The 22,030-nt window shown below is 46.4% G+C and overlaps 1 protein-coding gene and 1 long non-coding RNA gene across 6 annotated transcripts in view; one reads left to right on the top strand and one right to left on the bottom strand.

Annotated features, from left to right (window-relative positions):
* LOC135917245 (acetyl-CoA acetyltransferase A, mitochondrial-like) overlaps positions 1-21,088 on the top strand; it is a 67,074-nt gene extending 45,986 nt beyond the window's left edge. For 2 of the 5 annotated variants that reach the window (XM_070538633.1, XM_065450786.1), the window contains exons 5-14: positions 822-922; positions 3,195-3,287; positions 3,502-3,552; positions 5,982-6,083; positions 7,165-7,309; positions 7,603-7,719; positions 8,614-8,678; positions 13,065-13,222; positions 16,946-16,981; positions 20,794-21,088. In XM_070538633.1, the coding sequence (XP_070394734.1) occupies positions 822-922; positions 3,195-3,287; positions 3,502-3,552; positions 5,982-6,083; positions 7,165-7,309; positions 7,603-7,719; positions 8,614-8,678; positions 13,065-13,222; positions 16,946-16,981; positions 20,794-20,914 (989 nt within the window). In that variant the 3' untranslated portion in view covers positions 20,915-21,088. The remainder of the gene's footprint in view (positions 1-821; positions 923-3,194; positions 3,288-3,501; positions 3,553-5,981; positions 6,084-7,164; positions 7,310-7,602; positions 7,720-8,613; positions 8,679-13,064; positions 13,223-16,945; positions 16,982-20,793) is intronic. The other 3 variants (XM_065450784.2, XM_065450785.2, XM_065450787.2) reach the window with 3 other exon arrangements.
* Positions 18,009-20,523, bottom strand: LOC139059969 (uncharacterized). The gene is made up of 2 exons (XR_011514535.1): positions 20,115-20,523; positions 18,009-19,025 (listed from the first exon to the last, which is right to left on the bottom strand). It is a non-coding gene; the product is annotated as an uncharacterized lncRNA (long non-coding RNA).
* Positions 21,089-22,030: the final 942 nt, after the last annotated feature.

Here is a 22,030-nt window from a genome sequence, read left to right on the forward strand (position 1 = left end):
CATTCCAAGAGCCAAGAGCCTTCAGAGCAGATTTGACATAATTAATGCGTTATTTTCTATGTTTTTTTTTCTCTAACCATCTGGAGTCGCATGCTGCAAGCGTTTGCATATATAACTTGCGAACAACTGATGCTCTTATTAAAGCATTTTTTTTCTCCCTCTTCGCTGCTAAGATGGTATTTTTTGAAAACAAATTGACTCGGTGAACAACGCATGCTGCGACTGAGCGCGAGGTCGTGGGTTCGTGATTGTGGCTCGCCAACGCTTAGCGAAGAGCTTGTCCCTTCTTTTTATTTTTTATTTGTTTTTGCTGTGTAAGACAAAACGGTATAAACGTGTAAACGTTTATCCCATCTTGTTGCGCCATATACCCTCAATTATGTGTTACAGCAAACACGTCGCACCAACGTTAACATGACTAAGCCTGTTGAAGAAAAAAAAGCAAGGATTTAGTGTTCACAGCTTACTTCAGCCCCTGCTGTGGCTTAGTGGCTACGACATTGCGCTACTAAGCTAAGTGTTACTACTTCGATCACAGCCGTGGCTGTGCCGCATCTCGACGCGTGGCGAAATGTAAAAGGGCTCCTATACTTAGATCTGAGAGAACACGTTTGAGAACCCCAGGTGATCAAAATTAATCCGGTGTCCCCCCCCCCCCCCCCTCCCTGCCCGGAAGCCCTCAGTATTTATCGCGTTTCTCTGGCACCGTAAAACCCCAGAATTTTTCAACGCCTTGCTTCCTTCGTCATTTCGCACAGAAATGACAAATAGGAAACCACGTGATGAAATACCCCACTTCATTAAAAAACGCACATTTTCAGGCCTTCTGGAGTCCGTGCCGTGCACGGCTATCAACAAGGTCTGTGCTTCGGGCATGAAGGCCATCATGCTCGCCGCCCAAAGCCTCATGTGTGGCTCTCAGGTGAGGCCTGTTGTAACGTTTGGTTGGAGAGTATGGCCGCGACAGGGAAAAGAAGAAAAAAAAATTATAGGGAAATGAAATCTAAAGCGTTCGAACAGACGACATGCTACAGGTAGGAGCCGAGCCCCCATACCTTCGGCATAAAGTGGGCCATGCTTTACCATTGAGATAGACCATGTTTCCCTCTCTTCCATCACCTTTCTTGGGTATTGGTGTGCGTGTAAAAGCTTGTTAGTCCTGGCATCGAGCGTGTCAAACATCACGAATATTGTGGCAAGGGCGAAATAAAAATAAAATTGAGCGCCGAGGCTCCCTCCACTCTTCTCTCTCACTTCTCGCCTGCCCTCCACCCTTCCTTCCAGTGAGACATGCGCGGTATCGACAAATTAGCTGCTTAGAAATCCAGCTGCCTTTAATAGTTACCTGCATGAAATCGCTGACAAGTAATAGCAATTACCTGAATTCGAGGCTCGGGAACTACAGCATGAAAGTAAGGCAAATCAGGTCGAAGGAGTTCCACCAACAGCCTATAGCTTTCGATTATCTTGATGTTACCGAAGCTGTTAAAGAAATGCAACGTGAAATGGAAATATCGCATTGATAAAGCAGTGACTAAGACGTCCGGCATATTGTTATACAAAGCGAAAAAGAAAGGAATAATGCCTTCCGCAATAGACGGCACTCTGAAGGGTCAGCGTGAGCACCTTCTGAGAGAGCACGGGGCCGAAGAGCTTTCCGTTCCTAAGTGCTCTCCCGCAGACAGGCACCACTAAAACCTCCCAACCCTTATCGCACCAACAAGCTTTGGGAGAGAGCCTTGGCCAGCTCCGACCTCAAGGATATCAGCAGCGGCTGATCGTGAGGGCCCAGGACGCGGTAAGCTCGAGCTCAAGGCATTCCGGAATGAGGACGCCTCTCCAAAGCTACATTCACATAATAAAGATGTTTATTCTCCAGCTCGGCCACCTTGGAATCATAAAACTCAACAAAGCCCATCGATTTGCCACGAACTGAATTTTTTTTTTTGTTCTGTGATATGTATGTGATACAGCGTACTGTATAACCCGATTTTCGTTTTAGACCTGTCCTTCTTATGTAGTTCAACAGGTTATTTAACTTTCTTTTTACTTCCTTCTTTTATTCTTTTTCCTCCTCTTCTAGATTAGTTTTTTCTAGTCTCACAATATTGTTTACTGTCGATGCATTGTTTTCTATTAATAGTTTCATTTACTTATATCTGTATTTTATTATTTATCATTTCTGTAATTGTACCGATTCAGCTGCTGTTTCTTGCCAATGTAACTTTTATGTTAACCATGAACAGGAGGTCGCAATTCAGTTTTTGCTATGTGACCTTCTGTACACCTCTGCCTGTAAAGTATATTTATGAAATAATGGAAATGGATTGATTGATTGATTGATTGATGAGAACAAGTCTAGTGGAAGAGCTTTTTTTGTGAATATGGGCCTCGAACCGGTTTGTGTTGGGGAGTAGAAACAATGTACCACACGAGCTGCATATATATATATATATATATATATATATATATATATATATATATATATATATATATATATATATATATATATATATATATATATAAAATGGGCTTCACCCATTTTTGAGTGCTGGAATGCTGGAAAGTGGCGCGTGACGTATGTGCCAGGCAACTTTGGCACGAGAAAACCAGGCGAGCTATCGTGACCCGATTGTTATAGCTTTGATTCAGCGGCCTTCGCTTGAGCATTAAGCTGCTGCGCTGGACGACGCACGCTAGATCTCACCGTCGGTGCGGTATTTCCTTGCAGCATTATGGGTGCACTTCACCCACTTCGGAGGTGCCTAGGAGAAAATAAAAGAGTGAGTGCCTCACAGTTTGCGCCGATTTGCAAGTTTGTAAGATATGTGTGAGAAATGGAAACGCCGCCTTGTTAAGCGTAAGTGACGCATGCGTGCGCAGCTGTCGAGGTGTCACAATCATCACATTTTAAGCATGCTAACGCACACTTCGTAAATTAGCGGCGTTAAGTCATGGCCGAGAGTGTTGTTGTTGTTGTTGTTGTTGTTGTTGTTGTTGTTGTTGTTGTTGTTGTTGTTGTTGTTGTTGTTGTTGATGTTGTTGTTGTTGTTGTTGTTGTTGTTGTTGTTGTTGTTGTTGTTGTTGTTGTTGTTGTTGTTGTTGTTGTTGTTGTTGTTGTTGTTGTTGTTGTTGTTGTTGTTGCAGGTGCAGGGCCCTGTCCTGTTATGAAATGGTATCTTTTTCGTATGCAGGAGGTTGTAGTGGCTGGAGGAATGGAAAGCATGTCCAATGCCCCGTACTACATGAGCCGAGGCGAAACACCGTACGGTGGAGTTCAGCTACAGGCGAGTAAACTTTTTAATATTTCTCATAGTAAGTGAGAAACACGCACATGGTAAATCAATCAAGTCAGTCAATATGCGCATGCGCCTCCATTTGTATGTACGAATGTTGCAGCGGTGAGGTGTGTAGGGCGAAGGTTGTTATATGATTGTTAGTCCGTTCGTCATTGTGAGTTGGAGTTGCCTCTCCGTTACACTAACACAGCATTGTTTCCAGGACGGTCTGTTGATCGACGGCTTGACCGACGTCTACCATAAGATCCATGTGGTATGCCTTTTTTCACACTACTCTTCTGCGTAGTACGTAACGACGTCACATAACTATATTCACGTGTTATTTAGGGGTGTGCGAATATTCGAAACATTCGAATAACGAATCAAATAGTGTCCTAATCTATTCGGTCTTCGAATCGTATAGTCATTGTTCGTAAATGCGAACATTTTTCGAATACTTTCCGAACATGTGAAAACGTTAACTGCGCCCAAATAAACATTAAACTTGAGCAAAAGCACGGTAAATTTTCATCCCGCGGGGCCAGTATAGACATAGAACATGAGAACTTGTGTAGTGGAGCAGGCTATGCCGCTCAGGTAGCCATACTTTGCAGGCTGTACTGCGATCATTCGCACTCTCTGAAGAGCCCTATGACCCGCCGTGCTGGCGTAGTGGCTTTGGCGTTGCGCTGCTAATCCCCATGGCGCGGGATCGAATCCTGGCCGCGGCGGCCGCATTTCGATGAGGTCGAAATGTAATAACGCCCGTGTACCGTGCATTGCGTGCACGTTAAATAACCTCAGGTAGTCGAAATAAATCCGGAGCCACCGGCTACGGCATGCCTCATAATCGTATGGTGGTTTTGGCACGTAAAACTTCAGAATGTCTTTTTTTTTTTAAGAGTCCTGTGCATGCGAAGACACTTGTTCCATTCTAATGCTCCATTTGTGCTTTTAATAAACAACGCTTCATAACGTACTATGTAATGACAGAAACTTACTAGCATTAATAATACTGGGATGTGAATATTATGTTGTAATAATTGGGAAAATGGCTGTTCATTATATGAAAACTATTCGAACAGTGTTCGATTCGATTCGATTCGGCACTATTCGATTCGTATTTGATTCGGTGTCAAAATCACTATTTGCACACCCCTAGTGTCATTATTGTTTGGAAATGCGGTAATTGATAAATGGCATTACGAAATGGGGGTAGTATTTAAGAGGGGTGAGGGGCGTTGCAGTTGTTGTTGGATGGGGGGGAGGGGGGGAGGATGAATCTGCCGCGGACACCGTAAGTGTCTCGTTCATAACTATTCAGAGAAATTGAAAGCGCAATTAGTACACTGATGTTGTGCGAATGCGAAGCGCTTTGGTACGCTCACTAACCTCGTGATGGAAGAACAAATCTGAGTACGTCTATAGTTAAATAAGTTAAGCATGTCGTTGCACTCCTCGGCAAGATCACTGCTGCCAACAGAATCTTATAGACGATAGAGATCTCCGCAGATATTCTTGCAAACCACGAGGCAAACTTCTCGCGTCGAGCGTTCGCACGATGACGCAGTGCTGCGGCTCGTGTCTTTTTGTTCTTGTCTCATTTTCGGCGCTGTTTACTACCATATTTACACCGACTAGCTCACCTATAGTCGCGCTCTGGAGACGTACCATGACTCGTGGATGCTTATAGTAAGAACGTTTTGCTTTTGTTCTTGCATACTCGCCCCACACTGAAATCACAGACGTCGGGCAGAGTGTGGGCGAATGAAGAAGTGTGTGATTGGATGTGTGTATGCACGGAAGTGAGTGCCGCTGCGTCTTAGTAGGCGTGAGTAGGAAGGTGCGTATGGGCTGGTAAGCGTTAGTAAACGCGAGCGTGAGCATGAGTGGGGGCGGGTAAGGGTGAATGAAAGCGAGTAAGAACACAAGCGTGCGTTGGTGCGCGTGCGAGTTGGAGCTTGAGTGAGTGCCAGCGAGCATGAGTTGACATCAATACCTTGATGTCAACTCATGCTCGCTGGCACTCACTGAAGAGCCGCGGTGCGTTCGCGGCTCTTCAGCCTATTTCATCAGCCTTTTTTTATGTCTACTGCAGAACGAAGGCCTATCCCAGTAACCTTCAAGCATCCCTGCCTTGCGCTAGCACATTGTAACTTACGTTTGCGAATTTCCTTAATTTGTTCCTTAATTTACTTGCTTCCTAATACAGGTGTCCAATTAAGATTTAGCAATGTTGAAACGCTGTTGAGGATGCTGTGGCAACGCTGGAAATTACAAGAGAAGGAAAATACGTGATTGAGCTTCTAGAATATGAGCACGAGTACATTTACCCAGGCCCATTTGTTACAGGGGACCCGGATGGAGAAGAAAAATATACTGAATAATAATGGGTCAGAGCGCACGACAAGCATTACCAAACCATGACCGGCAGCTTACTGCTATCCTTGAAAACAAAAGTGTGCTGGCATTGCATTCTACCGGCACTAACACATGGGACAGAAACTTGGAGTATTGCGTTACGATGATACACGAAAGCAGGGACCCGTGGTTACTCTGCAAGTTGATACACGGAAAGGATACATCGTTGTAATAACGCGTCAATTTAGGGTGCGCGCCGCGTCCAGTCGATCGTCGCATTTTTGTCCTGTTCTTGTATTGTCTACTGTATTGTGCATTCTCAGCGTCATCTTGGCCTTTCAGGGAGCCTGTACCGAGCATACCGCCAAGAAGTATGCAGTTTCCAGGGAAGACCAGGATGAGTTCGCCATTGAAAGCTACAAGAGAAGCGCCAAGGCAGCGAAGGTAAAAGACGTAAAGGGAGCCTTGAAGTTCGCGTGCATTGCTCCCGTGACACCACTGGTGTTAGTCGCTTTTGCTCGGGAATAGTTCAGGTTTTGTTGATAAAGAAGGGTCCAATTGTAGCGCAGATGTACGACTAAAGACTTAACCCAGCGTCTTTCGAGAATTCTTCCCGCTCAATATTAGGCAATAAAATAATAAAATTATTTAACAAAACCCTTTATTTCTAGCCTGGACGCTGTAGCATTACGCCAAGTTGCCGAATTCTGTCATGTTGCCGTTTTCGAGCCAATCACAGAGGCCGTAGCAGCCCCATGAGAAACATAACTGAGAAGCCTGGAACTTCACCCCTTGACGTTAGCGATGCGACAGATCACGCGTGAAATAAGAGAAAGAGAAGCCTGGGCGGTTTGCCTGAGCCGCTAAAGTAACCGACAGTTTACATCCAAATTAAAGTGAATACTCTACCCGTCTGAACTAAGGTTGTTGTTGTTCATCGTAGAACGCAAGTTGCTAGAGCTGTTCTAAGCGCATAATGTATGCTATGCATGGAGTAAGGAAATAACCAGGAGGGAGCGTAACGCGATTTGTATTGAAGCCAGAAACGGTCCGTTCAACACATGTTCGTGTCTCGGTAATCTTTAGGGCCTTCCACTGCCGCGCTAGCCGTTCTAACCGCACGCTCTTCCGCAAAGACAACGGGTGCGACAGGGTAGCGCGGCAACGGAGGTGATGAGTCGCAATAAATGACCGAAGTTGCGCAAGCGTATTCTGAGAAAAAAAAATGTGCACAGGGCTGTTAGGAAACCACTCGAACAAGTGTACGTCGATTGAAACCTACCAGAAACTAAGCACACTGGGCCGAGTACGCCGAGCGCAGTTTACATACATCATCTGTTGCGCCGACTTCTTTTCTTCTTTAGGGGGGGGGGGGGGGGAAGCGAAGGGCATGACTTCACGGAGAGTTGGCTAACGAAGGCTGGCTGCCTGATGTAATGCACCCTCCTATTTTATTTTATTTCCTTCATAAATGTATGCAGCAACCTGTTTATCGTCGTTACTCTCCTCGTCCTCTTGTGCTCAGGATGGGGTGCTTGCTTCCGAGATCGTTCCCGTTACCATCCCTGGAAAGCATGGCAAACCAGCCGTGGTGGTGACCGAGGACGAGGAATACAAGCGCGCCGACTTCGAGAAGCTCAGAAAGATTTCGCCAGCATTCGACAAAGAAGGTGGAGGTTGACTCTATTTCCTTATCGAAACTTGAGCTTTCGACTCGTCTCTGCTTGGATTGAAGCGAACTTAAGGTGGCATAGGTATTAGTATTTACTCGGTGCATTCTAAGCGTACGTATCGTACGCACAGTACAACCCACTGGTAAAAGGAGCAGTATTTCGGGAGTAATTAGAAAGGTCGGGTTTGACACTAAGACGTCAGCAATATTTTTTTTTACGAATGTAGGTATACCTTACATACGTGGCTTAACAGAGACCTATTTGATGCTCAATACTGCTTCTTTCTTAAGCAGGCACAATCACAGCGGCAAACGCAAGCACACTGAACGACGGAGCGGCAGCTTGTGTCCTCATGACTCGCCAAGCGGCAGAAAGGCTTGGAGTGAAGCCATTGGCACGAATCGTTGGTGAGTGGATGACCCGTTGAGGGACAATTATAAATAGAAGGACTATCTTTCTTTCTTTTCTTTATTGCAATTCGCGCCCGAGAGAGAGAGAGAGAACAAGGGGATGAAAAACAGACGATTGTCCGGTTTGTTAGCCAGCGGTAATTGAAAAGGGGGAATAGGAAGATGAAAATATGGAAAGATCTAACACTGCATGCAGTCGAAATGACCCACAGGAGCACTATAAGTGGTCTCTCAAACCAGTGCACTTCAAGTACTGAACTAGTGCACGAATCGCTTTTTGTGCCAGTGACGGATGTGGCCATGGTCCCAGTATCTTTGACTCATAGAACGGTCTCGAGTCCAGTCTGTTTAAGGCTGTCCGGAGAGAGAGACGTTGGACGTTGTAGCGAGGACAGATACACAATAGGTGCTCGATGGTTTCCTCACACCCACAGGAGCCGCACATCGGTATACAAGTCATTCCAATACGGTAGGAGTAAGCGTTCGTAAACGCCACTGCCAGCCATAAGCGGTGCAGCAAGGTTGCGTTGCAGCGAGCCTAAGACATCCTTTATAGTTGATCATTATTCGCCTTACTGTGGTATATCTGTAGCAGGTGACAATTAAATAAAGACTTACACCGCACTGTGCATGTCCAAGCATAGCAGAATTGCTACATGCGTATTTTGTTTTCTTGGTGAACTAGAAATAGCAAAAGAAAATGTAATATATGTTTTACTGGATTACTAAGACTTCTTTTAGACAGTAAGCTTTAGCTCTCGGTACAGTTTGGACGCGTGTAACGATGCTCTAACTCTGAGTAGATAGACGCACCGCAGCTGAATTTATTTCACGCCGCTTGTCACACCGTGAAACGTACGTCTTCTTACACTGTGTTTGTTTTGTTCTCAGGCTTCGCCGATGCTGCTGTGGAACCGTTGCATTTTTGCATTTCCCCAGCATACGCAATGCCCAAGGTAAGCACATTTTTTTATAACGCAGAAGCACTTCTTTTTCTTCGATGTCTCCAAAGATTGCTGTCAAACACTGGCCTACATACTGTCGGCATAAATTCAAACGCCAACAAATAGAGAGGAATTAGGCTGCGTTCTTGCGTTCTTGCGTTCCCTGCTTCGCCTGCATTTGTAACGCGTGCCTTAATCCTAACTCCACATTGTGCATTTGGGTCTATGCCACGCCCAACGACCGGCTGTGGTACGATTGCAAGGAACAGATGGTGCAATTACTCAGTTTTATTCGTGTTTTAATTTATATGCTAGTGGTGCATTATCGTTGGAACTTATTCCGATATATCGAACACTATGCATGGTTATCACGAAATAGTTAAATATTGCCAAATTAGACATATAAAATTATGCGCGAAACTGGCCAATAAGCACGGAGGTTTAAGGGCCGACGCTCACGAATGAATGACCATTTGGAACATTCCAACCGTTTATTAAGGCGAGAAAGCTGTACCACTGAAGGTTGTTTCTCGGAAATACGGTCACTGACAGATAATTCTGACGACAGGACCAGGACCACGCGAATGTCCGAATAATCGAGAGTCAGTAGTAACGGTTTTTCGAAAATGTTACTTTATTATTAGAAAGTGCCCATATCCTCTTTCTATTGCTTTGGCTCGTGCTTTTCTCCTGCCCAAGTGATACTACGGGTGCGTGTTACGCTGAATAAGGGCCACAGTTATTTGCTTATGCAGGGACTTGCGAAGTGCTCGTTGACTGTTGGTTGTAGCGTACGAGAGTTGCTCTGCCCGTTCTATTGAGGTTGAGGTTTGGGAATTGTGCACGTCGGTGGGGCTGCAATTAGTTCGTCTAAGGTGTTCTGGATGCCCGGGGAAAAAAGTTTCGTTTTATCTACGTCTAGAGGAAGATCGAAGACTTGTTTGTACGCTTTTCATAATAATACGTGTATGTGGGCACTCTCAGTTGATGTTAGGTTGAGGTAAGGTGTTGCGAGCGTGATTCTACTGATGATAAGCGCCTGAGTCAAGCGTAGCATTGGTCTTCTTCGTTCATGCCATGTCTGTGACTGGCGACTCTGGTGATCGTGCGAGCTACGCCGTAGGCATGCAGTTTGTCTTAGTGCGTTTATAGTGTGGTTATTGCGAGCATAGCCTTGCATGTGAACACCTAATATGCGGAGTGTTTGGACTCTGGGTACAGGTTTTCACCTGAGTTGCATTTCAATGGCATTTCTACTCATGCTACTTCTTCTGGGTGTATTTTTGAGGACGAGCAGCTAGGATTTTTCTGGGCTGCATTGCAGGCTGGATTCGCCAACGTAGTCGGTGACACCGCTTGTAGGGCATCCCGCTGTTCTTTATCCGGGCCTGGAGTTGTCCAAATGATCATGTTGGCTGCACATATGGCGCGACGAACGTGTGGGATCTTCTCCGGATACTCTAGAAAGTTTTGCATGGCTACGTTGTAGTGAAAAAGTGATAAGATCAATCCCTGAGGAGTGCCTCTATTAGGAAATTTTTTTTCTTCTGTTCTCAAGGTATCCACGCCTACCGTTGCCGTGCGGTGTGTTTAGCACGCTCGAACATAATTATCGATTCGATCGCCGTAATTTGGTTGCGATAAGTGTTTTTTAAGATGGTCTCCTGAGCTACATTGCCAAATGCTCCTTTAAGGTCCCGTGCGAGTATGGGTTTTCCATGTGTGGTGACATGGTCCAGTGCTTCACGTCATGAGTAGGAAATTGCGGCCTGAAGCCTACATTGGGCCAGTAAAGAAACCAGTCTCATCCACGCGGTACTTCAGGCGATTGAGCACCGCATTTTCGGAAAGTTTGCCCAGGCACGACGTCAGGGATATGTGTCGCATGTTGGTGAGGCCTGGAGTCTTGACCGGTTTTGGTATCAGTGCTATTATGTGGGTGTGCTTCCATTTCATCGGCAGTGTTCCCGCTTCCCAATGGCTATTAAAGAAAGTTGTTAGGGCTTCTACCGAGTAGTCGTCGTGCAGGTTTCTGAGCCTTATATTTGTGAACCCGTCCTGCCTGGGAGCTGTGTTTAGAGTTAGGGAGCAAAGCGCCGGCAGATTTGCGGCAGTTCGAATGGGCAATCTAGATCTTAGCCTAGTTTCAACTATACAGGGTGGTCATTATTAAGTTTTATGAATTTTTTTTCAAATTGCCTGTTGAAGGTAACGTAATTATAGTCCTTGATCTGGATTATTCAGAGATGGGGACATTGCTTACACGAAAAATCAAAACAAATATTCAACTAATTAAAATGCACCATTTCAATTATCTTTTTATTTGAATTACTTTATGACACATATTGCAATTTACGAATTGTTTCTGGTGAGTTCTTCCAAGAGCGAAATGCAAATGACGGTGTTCCGGAGCAAGCGATGATCAGCTGCACAATATATATATATATATATATATATATATATATATATATATATATATGTATATATGTATATATATATATATATATATATATATATATATATATATATATATATATATATATATATATATATATATATATATATATATATATATATATATATATACACAGTGAAGTAGACGCGCGTATGACGCGGTTTATTGACGTTTCGGCCGGCGTCCGGCCTTCATCAGAATACATTGCATGATGTCAGTACAGTTAATATACATGTGCCTATCAACCAGATGAAGATATGTTTGCATGAAAACCGAATAAAATGGGCGAACAAAATGCATCTGAATCGTTCAAAGGACAGCTGACACGTGTATAGACCCATGGCGATTGCAAACATATCATCTAAAAACAAAGCATAAAAACGCACCGAAATGAATTGTAAAAACCAATCGCCACGTGACAACTAAACGTCAATATGTGCTCAATATGCGCTATGTTATCAAGAAAGCACAGACACAGAAAAAGGGGAATAGCGACGTACTAGTGGAAGAAGGGACAAGTGACGGGCTACAAAGACAGGCAACTCAATTTTCCTCCGCATTCATTCATACCACACGCGACGGTATCAAACTTATATATAAGGAAGGATTCACGGACTTCTCTATCATAATTTGAACGAAATCCAGATTCAAGCAACGTGACTCTCAGTTTATCAAATGAGTGGTTAGGAAGACGCACGTGTCTTGAGATGGGCAGGTTGGGTAACGTGTGGGATTTATGATTGTTAAAGCGGAATCTTAAAGGCCCTTCTGTTTGTCCGATGTACCGTTTTGTGCAGAGCGTACATTCAAGCATGTATATTACGTTTTTTGTGTCGCAGTCGAAATCGCCTTTGATTTTTAAACAAAAGTTTGAAGATGTACTAGTAACCAGTTGCGATGTGACCATGTAGGGGCAGACTTAACATCACGGTTTGGTCAAGGGTGGCATCCGACGGCGGGGGCAGTCAGTCTTAGATGATGATGCTAGTATATCTCGAATATTTCTATCTTTACGGTATACTGCTTTAGGCGGACCAGAGAATATGTTTTTGAGGCGTTCACTTTGCATTAGGATATTGTGGTGTTTCTTTAATACATGCGAAAGTGTTCCAGCCAAGAATATTCAAGCTTTGCTATGACTACAGGGTATATTTGAGGCTGTCTTTACACCACGTACCAATTTCTTTTGCTTTTAAGCCAGCATAGCTGGCTAAAATGTGTCAAGAGCCTGCTATGTGTAAATTTTCATATTTTTCTCCTTGATTTTTGATGAGGATCTATGTCCCAAAACTGAGCGGTAATTGACTACGAGAGATGTAGCAGAGAGCTCTGGACTAATAGACCCCCTGGGTCTGTAGAGCAAGTGCTTGGCAATATCGATGAGTGATTGTTTTCTAAGAACGCCCGTTCCGGAAACATCAACTACAAGAAAGCCAGGAGGGCGTGAAGAAAAGCCCAAAGAACAATTTGTCCTTGACTACCCGACCCAGCCAGCATCGTATTCATAAAACTTTCATACGGGTTTCAGAGGGGAACAAATTGAATCACGGGGGTTGAACGTCCCGAAGCAGGACGCTGGGCTACGAGCGACACCGTCGTGGAAGGCTGCAGGTTAATTTTTAGCACCTGATGTTCTCTTATGTGCACCCTAAGCGTGGTACACGTTCGTAATTGCATTCCCGTCTCGATCGAAATGCGGCCGACGCGACCGGGAGCTGAACCCTAGACTTCGTGCTCAGAAGCAGTACGGCCGTAGCCACTCAACGGTCGCGGTTGGTGGGGAAGGGTTTAGCCTGTGACATTTTTTGTGTGCGCGTCTATTTCGCGGTCGACGAAGCGGCGTAGTTAATTAAAGCTCTCGCATTTTCGACTTCGTTTATTTGCCATGACTTGCATTACTGCTGCCCCTCCTCCTCGCCTTTTTTTTTTGCCACCTCTACTAGGCATTGAATCAAGCAGGCTTGAAATTCGAAGACATGTCCATGATCGAGATAAACGAAGCCTTCAGTGCTGCAGTGCTTTGCAACATGAAACATCTCGGTCTGGACCACTCAAAGGTCAATATTCATGGAGGCGGAGTTAGCCTGGGGCATCCGCTTGGGTAAGTCGACTTTGTCTTTACATTGTTTTTTTTCTATCTTCCTCTGTCTTTAGCTCTCTCTCTCTCTTTTCACAGCAAAGCTGCTCTTCCGACTGTAGACGTAGTAGAGAAAGTCGAGTCCAAGACTGTCACTGCAAATAGGAACAGTGCTTTCCAAGAGTTTAGTGCCTACCGAGAGGCGACACTGTGTACTGTGGGTCGTCGTATGTCACAGTAGGACACTGGCGCGGTGTGACCATGTGGCGCTTTCACAGGCTGTGTGACAGCGCCCACATAGACATTTTTATATTTATTATATTTTTACGTTGTTCATTCTTCCCTTCATTTTCTCTCGCTTTTCCCATCCACTTCCCCCTTCTGCAGTACCGGGTATCCAAATGTAGATATCCTCTGGTTAGACTCCCCTCGTTCCTCTGGTTAGTCATTGCTTTTATCTCTCTTACCTGGACAAAGGCGCAACGAAATTTAGATAGGTGTTGGGAACGTCAAGTGGTCCGTGGACAGAGTTTCAACAGGGCGTGCCAGTTAGGCGCGTTTATTACAGCAAAGCTATTTACGGCTAGAGTTCTGTGCATTTTTCGTGTCCGTCAACAAATCTCTGTGAGCAAAGACTATCATCATCAGTAATGGCTCATGCCACTGCTCGCGCGTTCGTCGTCATCGTCGTCTTCTTCCACAGCTGGCTCCGTTGCTGCTCATCATGCTGGTATTGATCGATTGATTGATTGAAAACTTTATTGTTCCACCGAGCTGGGGTGCCCGCCTCTTAACCTACACGTAGGTAGGGGAGGAGGACGAAGCAGTCCCCGCGCGTTGAGGACGGTGAGTCTTCACGGCCTTAACGGCCAGGCGGATTGCTTGATGCTGGTCGTCTTCAGCCTCGCTCTGGAGCAAGGCCTCCCAGGCTTCTCTACTCTCAATGTTTTCCTTGGCCCCTGGGGAGCCAGCACACTCCCATATTATATGGTCTAGCGTACCTTTTTGCTTACAAATTTTGCAGAGGGCGTCGTTATAGTCCCTCGTCTGTGTTAAGTAGATCCAATGTGGTGATGTATAATTGTTTCCCTGGAGGCGTCGCCAAATGCGAGCGTCCTCCAGAGAGAGAGACCGATGCGGAAGCGGAAAGATTCTTCTTTCGGCTTTGTAGTGATCGACAATTTCCCTGTACGTGATCATGCCATCTTTTATCCCTGGAACTGGCTGCTCTAGAGTTGCCCGGTGGTAGAGTGCTCGGGCGAGCTCATGAGCGGCTTCGTTGCCTGGGACTTCTTCATGGGCTGGTACGCAAATAATAAATATGCATCCTATCTACAACAAAGAATGGGCTGGTACCGGTAACAATGGAAACGAAAGCACTCACACATGTCCAAAGATGAATGACCTGTTACTGCAACCGAATGTGCAAGCCACTATCACGTTACTTAAAAATACAGGCAGGGTTTTCACGCCAGGCTTGCATGTCGCCGCCCTGACCATGTTTCAATATCGTAGTTATATAGGCGTCTTCTTTTTTTATGCGAAGGCGTCAAAATGGCCCATTGAGCGATAAAGCCGGCGTCTGTCGTCTCTAGCACCGAAATGGCAAGTAAATTTCTATTGGCTGCGACGCCACGTCACGACCGCGCCTCGACGGAGTTTCTATTGGCTGCGATGCCAGGTCACGAGCGCGCCTAGATGGAGCAGAGCGGGTGAAAGGGGACACTTCCTGTCGCAATAGCGCGCCAGGTGTTGCGTGAGGGAAGAGGGCATCACCGCAACGCCACGTCACCCTCGCTCTCGCTCTCGGAAGCCGGTGCGAGGTCCGTATCTCTCTGTCACCCCCACTGGGCTTAGAGGCTGCGCGCACTTGCCGGCCATGGTGGCCGCTGCTGCTTCCTGGGTCTCTCGTCGCCCAGGACGTCGGTGGCATGTGACCTTGGCACTGCAGGCCGCTACTGCTTGCTGTCTCAGGCAGCACATATCGATATTGTGCATTACTCACAGCGCGAAACTCGAAGGACCGCGCAGCGGTGTTCACTTGTACATGAATGCTCTCGCATTCACAACTCCCAAGAAGTGCTTAGGTGTCCTTGGATTTTTTTCGTTTTAGAGTTAGCAGAATTACTTAAAAATCGTGTGTGCCAGATAGCACAATTCTGCTCCTCTTGTCGGATTACCGAAGACGCGGACGGAGAAGCCGAAACACAAGTTTGCAAAATCTCATCGATTAGCTTTTTAACTGTGCAATTTAGGCCGTGCGTGGCAGCCGGTGAACTCGCAAGGTTTATCATCTCGGTAAGAATTCTGAGAATAACACGTATTTCGAGATATATACACTCCTAAAGGGTGCAATTTTGTCTTGCGATGCATGAAAAGTCATGAAGGTAAAAAAAAGAGCCCAGTTTGTTATTTCACTCTATCCCGGACCGGCACTCCTTATTCGGCAATAAACCGACCGAACAAACGTGCCAAACCACAGGAAAGAATGCATTGAAAGCTGCTTAATAAATTAATGATGCGTTTGACGGCGCATTTTTTTGGCACTTAGTAAAAGCACGTAGAAAATGAGGTCCTTTATAATGATCATGATGATGATGATGACGACGATGACGACGACTACGACGACGATCATGATGATGATGATGATGATGATGATGATGATATAAGGTTTTGTGGCGCAAAGGCCAGTAATGGCTAAAGAGTGCCAAGAAATGGTGTGGTACAGCCGATGGTGCGCATGTGGTCAATGGCAAAACGTATATGGGACATGGCTGTATAGTGGCCTAAAAACGTTCGCTGTAATTTGCGTAAAATCTAGATGTATTAAAACTATGACACTGATAAGTAGGGTGTAAAGTGATTCGAATGGGGTTCTTTATAAATACTCTTATCGGCATTCTTTGTCGCGCTGCTTTTTCCATTCTACCTATGAACGCAAAATTGAATCGTATACTTAAACATACATGCCCATTTTTTTTTTTTTTTCGGAGATTGCGAGAAAATATAAGAGCTATTGCACAAATTAATCATTAAACGCGATTGCGTCTTCGCATGATGCATCGTTATACAGAAGTAATACTTAATCAATTGCTGGGAAATAGATAAACCACGCTACTGGCAACGCCAATTAATGAATGCAAAAACAATACGCTAGGAAACAAAACAAAAGGTTGCCTGCACATGTAGAAGTGTCAATTCTCAACCACAGCGAAAATTATATACTTAGGGACTGTTCGAATAATCAGAAAAAGAATAATAGTAAAAAACCAGGGCGCATGCTCTGAAATATATGCCGCAAAATAAAACAGTCAAAATGCATTCATGTTGGATATGAGAAATCAGTATAGCTATTTGCAGTTTAACAGTACAGTGGACACTCGCTTATCGTGCATGAAAAAAACATCTATCTATCTATCTATCTATCTATCTATCTATCTATCTATCTATCTATCTATCTATCTATCTATCTATCTATCTATCTATCTATCTATCTATCTATCTATTTTTAATGATCCTTTCTTTTTCCTCTAAGGGTCGTGCGGCGGTCTCCTGTGACGATACAGTGACGTGCAGCTGCACTCCCAGATCCCAATAACGAACCCGTCTTTTCGTATCGTTTTTCCAAGTTTGCTTTGATGGCGACCATAATTCGTTTTGCTTCGCTGTCTCCCTGCCTCTATATATAACTCTGCTTCCGCTCCTGTTCCAATGTATTTCTCTTTCTTTCTTTTTTTTCCTTCTCAGTGCTCTTCTATCGGAGGTGTTGTACTCTCACTACACGTAAGACTTATCTCGACTGAGCTCCGTCACGTCATTATTAACTCTTTACATCTGTTTTATGCAAGCTTCGATCGTGCAAACGCGCGTATGCACACGTGCATGAAGACTCCGTAATATGTATTTTATTATAATTCATATTTCATACAGTCTTCCTCCAGGTGCGCTGCATCAGTACGCTAACTGCTTGTCAGCTGGAATGAAAACTGCACAATGCATTTGTTCTTTTCTTTTGTTATGCTTCTAAAGCTTAAATTTTCCCCAGCAGGCGTCTATTTGCGTTTCAGTTGCATTATGTATGTGTCACTGAATATGTGCCAAAGAGTGAATGCACCCGTCGTGGTGGCTAAGGGGTTTTGGCGTTGCGCTACTAAGCTCGAGGACGCGGGATCGAATCCCGGCTGCTGCGGCCACATTCCGATGAGGGTGAATTGCAAAACAGCCCGTGTACCGAGCATTTGGTGCACGTTAAAAAACCTTACACTGTGAAATAGCTTACACCAATAAACGTTAAAAAGGGTGTAAATGTGCCTAGAACTCACACCCTTGGGGGGTGATTTATATAACCGACACTTTAAGGGTTTGAGTTATGGACAAATTTGCACCCGTTTTCACTTTTAAGGGTGATAATTATTTTACAATGTAGGGGGTCAAAATCAATCCGCAGTTCCTCACTACTGCCTGTCTCATAATAAAACCGTGGTTTTCGCACATAAAAAGTCGGAATCTTCTTTTTTAATTTTACAGAGTAAATGTACCACCAAACTAGTTTAACTTTTGTTCCCACCGTCTCGCGAATTTGCAAGATAAAAAATCCACACCTTAATTTATAGCACCACGTGCAGGTTCGTCTCTTCTTTCTGTTATTTCTTTTCTTTTACCGCAAGACTCAGCGGAATTTTTTACTTACTATTCCTTTTGCATGTTTCCCAGCGTTCTTACATTTAGATTATGTGCACTATATATTGTGGGGTCTGATGTGGGATATCTCACACCGTACTCTTGGGACAAAGGAACGACAACACAGTAGTGCAAACAATCACAAGGGCATTTATTGCACCTTTCATACATCAATGCCTGCTAGCCGAGTTGCTATCCACAAAACATGCCGATGGGCGCGCGACAAATCTAGAAGTCCGACTTACCGCGACCGGAAGCGAGCGAATATGTTCGCCCCATGCTGGATCCCAACGCCTGGTCGTTCGCGTGTATAGTCACGCGGATCGTGGCGCGTTCGAAGGCGGCCACGCGAGGCGGTCTCGCAGAAGCATCGGTCGCCGAGCGCGCGCGCGGAATCTCCGCGCTGCTTCGGCGACCCGCCGGGGAAGAGCGTTGCTGCACGTGCAGCCCGTTTGCTGTCTCGAAGCCAAGAGAGCGCGCCTTGTCTCTCTCGCCGAGGGTAACCCCGCAGCCGCGCAACACTAGCGCCATCTCTCGGAGTGCGCTTTAACCACATCAACCGCGCTGACGTCACGCAGGCCACGTTGCGAAGCGGGACCACAGGAGACGCGCTATGCGGGAAAAACATCAGGGGAGGCGCGAGGGTCGCGCATTCCCACATCCCCCCAACCTTAAATCACTTCTTATTCCGGCGAAACATGTCACTCGGTCTCACATCAACGCGCGCTTCGCGACAAGGTAGTACATGTAACAGTGTCCGCGCCGAATAAATGTCTACACGCTGTCCATAACATGCGAGCCGACTGTCCTTGGGTACACCGCTGGCGTCCGCCGGTCACAGCAGCAGCTTTGCAGCCTCGATGGCACGATCCCAGGCCAGGACTCCGGAGACGACGACGCAGTAGTCGGTACGAGCAAGCGTCGCTCGCGCCGACTCGCCCTGCTGGCGGGAGCCGCAGTAGCTGTCGGTGACCGCCGGCTCTTTTGTCCGCCGCCGAGGGTTGTGAGCTGGATACAGGAGGCCGCCGAAGTCGCCGCGCCGAACTGGCCACAGCATCACCATCGCCCGGGGTGGCTCGATCGTAGTCCGGGGCAGCAGCGCAGACGATGTGCAGGCGACGGCAAACCAGGGATGACTCCAATCACACTGCGTAAACTCAACACACTCGGCAAACACTAAAGTAGTGCAAGGGAGAGGAAGTCTGCATGCGCATCGCCCACGTGGTACGATGTTCAACTCGGCTAGCAAAAGATCAGGCAGCTACTCAGATGCTAAGTTCACGTGAACGAAGCTCGCTTTCTTGAGTCGAACGAGTAATTTCAATTCGTGCGAAGCTAAATAGAATGAGGGAAGCAAATTGCAACACCTCAACGCCACGGTCCACCAGGTTGTGTCCCTCCACGTGCGACAGGCAGCTTCGTAAAGCCTTAGGCCTAAAGCGTCGCTACTCTGACAACAACCGGCATCCAACAAAAAACACCCAAGATGGGCGCAAAACCGGCAGCCGCGAGGAGACGTCAGCTCTGTGAGGTGGTCCTACTCCGCTCGGTGCACACAGCATCCGAGTTGACGGCGCCCACCGTCCCAGACGGTGTCGGAGCGCCCGGTGCCAGGCCGCAATACCAGTCAGCCCGTAGTGGCACCCGTGGCCCGCGGCCACCCGGCTCCCAGAGCCGCGACTTCATCAGAGTCAAAGAGATAGAAGAAGCTATTTACATATTTACATAGGAAATTCGGACCACCCACGAGGCTTCCGTACTCACTCGCTTCAGGCTTGCCACTGCTCCGCGGGCGCTCAGCCTCGCTCTCCCAGGATGCAGACCACGTGGCTCTCGTACCAACGAATGCCATTAAAAAAACACTTGCGAAAAGGCTTAGTAAGTTGACATGTTCAAACACACTACAGCCACCGCCGCCTCGCTCAAGAAAGCACGCCGCTGACGCTAGCGATCAAAATCCACGCTAGGCCTACGCTTCGGTTCAAACAAAGGTCTCGAACGAAGCAACACTTAAAATTATCGTCCCATGCCCCAAGAGCCCCACGTTGGGCGCCAGATGTGGGGTCTGATGTGGGATATCTCACACCGTACTCTTGGGACAAAGGAACGACAACACAGTAGTGCAAACAATCACAAGGGCATTTATTGCACCTTTCATACATCAATGCCTGCTAGCCGAGTTGCTATCCACAAAACATGCCGATGGGCGCGCGACAAATCTAGAAGTCCGACTTACCGCGACCGGAAGCGAGCGAATATGTTCGCCCCATGCTGGATCCCAACGCCTGGTCGTTCGCGTGTATAGTCACGCGGATCGTGGCGCGTTCGAAGGCGGCCACGCGAGGCGGTCTCGCAGAAGCATCGGTCGCCGAGCGCGCGCGCGGAATCTCCGCGCTGCTTCGGCGACCCGCCGGGGAAGAGCGTTGCTGCACGTGCAGCCCGTTTGCTGTCTCGAAGCCAAGAGAGCGCGCCTTGTCTCTCTCGCCGAGGGTAACCCCGCAGCCGCGCAACACTAGCGCCATCTCTCGGAGTGCGCTTTAACCACATCAACCGCGCTGACGTCACGCAGGCCACGTTGCGAAGCGGGACCACAGGAGACGCGCTATGCGGGAAAAACATCAGGGGAGGCGCGAGGGTCGCGCATTCCCACAATATATATATATATATATATATATATATATATATATATATATATATATATATATATATATATATATATATATATATATATATACATATATTGACGATTAGGATACGCGTGTTGGGAGCAACTACCTGTACCTGCTCGGTTTAGGTAGAGGTTTCTCCGTTGTTGCTGTGCTTCTGAATCGAGATCACTCATCCAATTTTATTTTCGACAACTTGTACACAGTTGACTCGACTGATAATTGTGCACCATAACTGTTGGCGCGCAGAATGTCGGGAGCTCGAATCACGGGAAGGCTCGCTCTTCATCTCCAACCTTGGCAATACGGCCTGGCCGGCATCTGCAACGGAGGCGGCGGTGGTTCTGCCATTCTCATTGAAAAGCTCTAGGACAGCAGACAACAGGCCACGCCTGTGCCCATGGACAGTCCTACAATAAAATTGCGCTACTCTGTGAAGCGTACGGCGATGGCTTGTGTTTTTTTTTTTTTGCAACTGCAGCTGTTATGTGGGCTCACGACTATATAGGCAGGCAGGAAGTTCGCAAAGCCATTCCTCACTTTCTCCCCAGTCCCCTCCACCTCATTTGCAGCGGAAGCCAGACAGCTGCCTTGGCTCCGACAGAGTCGACCGAGCGGAGCCAGACGGTTTTGTCACGGGTGGTTTTTGGAGTTCAATGCACTGTGTGTCTCTGGAGGTCCTCAACGTGCGGGCTGCACATGCGCCGTCGATACTGGGACAGCACGGCGGCGGCGGCAGCAACGTTACTAGAACTACGGCATCGCGAACGCACCTCCTGTGTCCGTGCAATTACTATCGCAATAAAATTTGCTTTGCACAATCGGTAGGGTTTTTTTTTTTTACATTTCGGTGCTGTGGATGCCGATCAAAACAAGTTCTCCGTTCCAATGTATGTGCATTTGGAATGTATAATTAGTGTATTCTACACGTACAAATCTGCAATGCTCAAACTTTTGAAAAAATAACGAGGTTTGAGAAGAAGTTAAGCACAGCGCAATGACGAATGGAATGAAAAATGAAAAGCGCGACGTGGAGCAATAGTAGTGCAGCTGATATTCTACGGTTGAGATTTAGTGGAAGTGAAGTCTATGTATAGGTCGTAATGCGTAGAGAAGATAACCTGCGAACTGTTTAGGTAATTAATGTAGTAGGTTTGAAGGCAGTTAAAACGGGCCGGGCCGCCGGAGGATAAGATGGCGCGATGAGATTAGAAAATGTTTGCTAACATATATGGGATTCAACGTACGTTCACGTGGAGCCGTACATTTTTTAACGAGTCTGTTCTTTTTTTTTTCTTTTCCTTAACATCCTCTGCGTAGAGGGACTGATCCTGCAGCGGTAATGAATCAGGCTTCATCCGGGCAAATGACGAAGGGCTAAAATAATGGAACATGGAACGGATCGTTACGAACTAAGGTACACGTAGAGCAGTTGAGGCTGTTGCCTAGCGTGACATCAACATCAGCCCTTAACGCGCTCGACAGC

The sequence above is a fragment of the Dermacentor albipictus genome, chromosome 5, assembly GCF_038994185.2.
Source record: "Dermacentor albipictus isolate Rhodes 1998 colony chromosome 5, USDA_Dalb.pri_finalv2, whole genome shotgun sequence".
In the NCBI taxonomy this organism is placed as follows: domain Eukaryota; kingdom Metazoa; phylum Arthropoda; class Arachnida; order Ixodida; family Ixodidae; genus Dermacentor; species Dermacentor albipictus.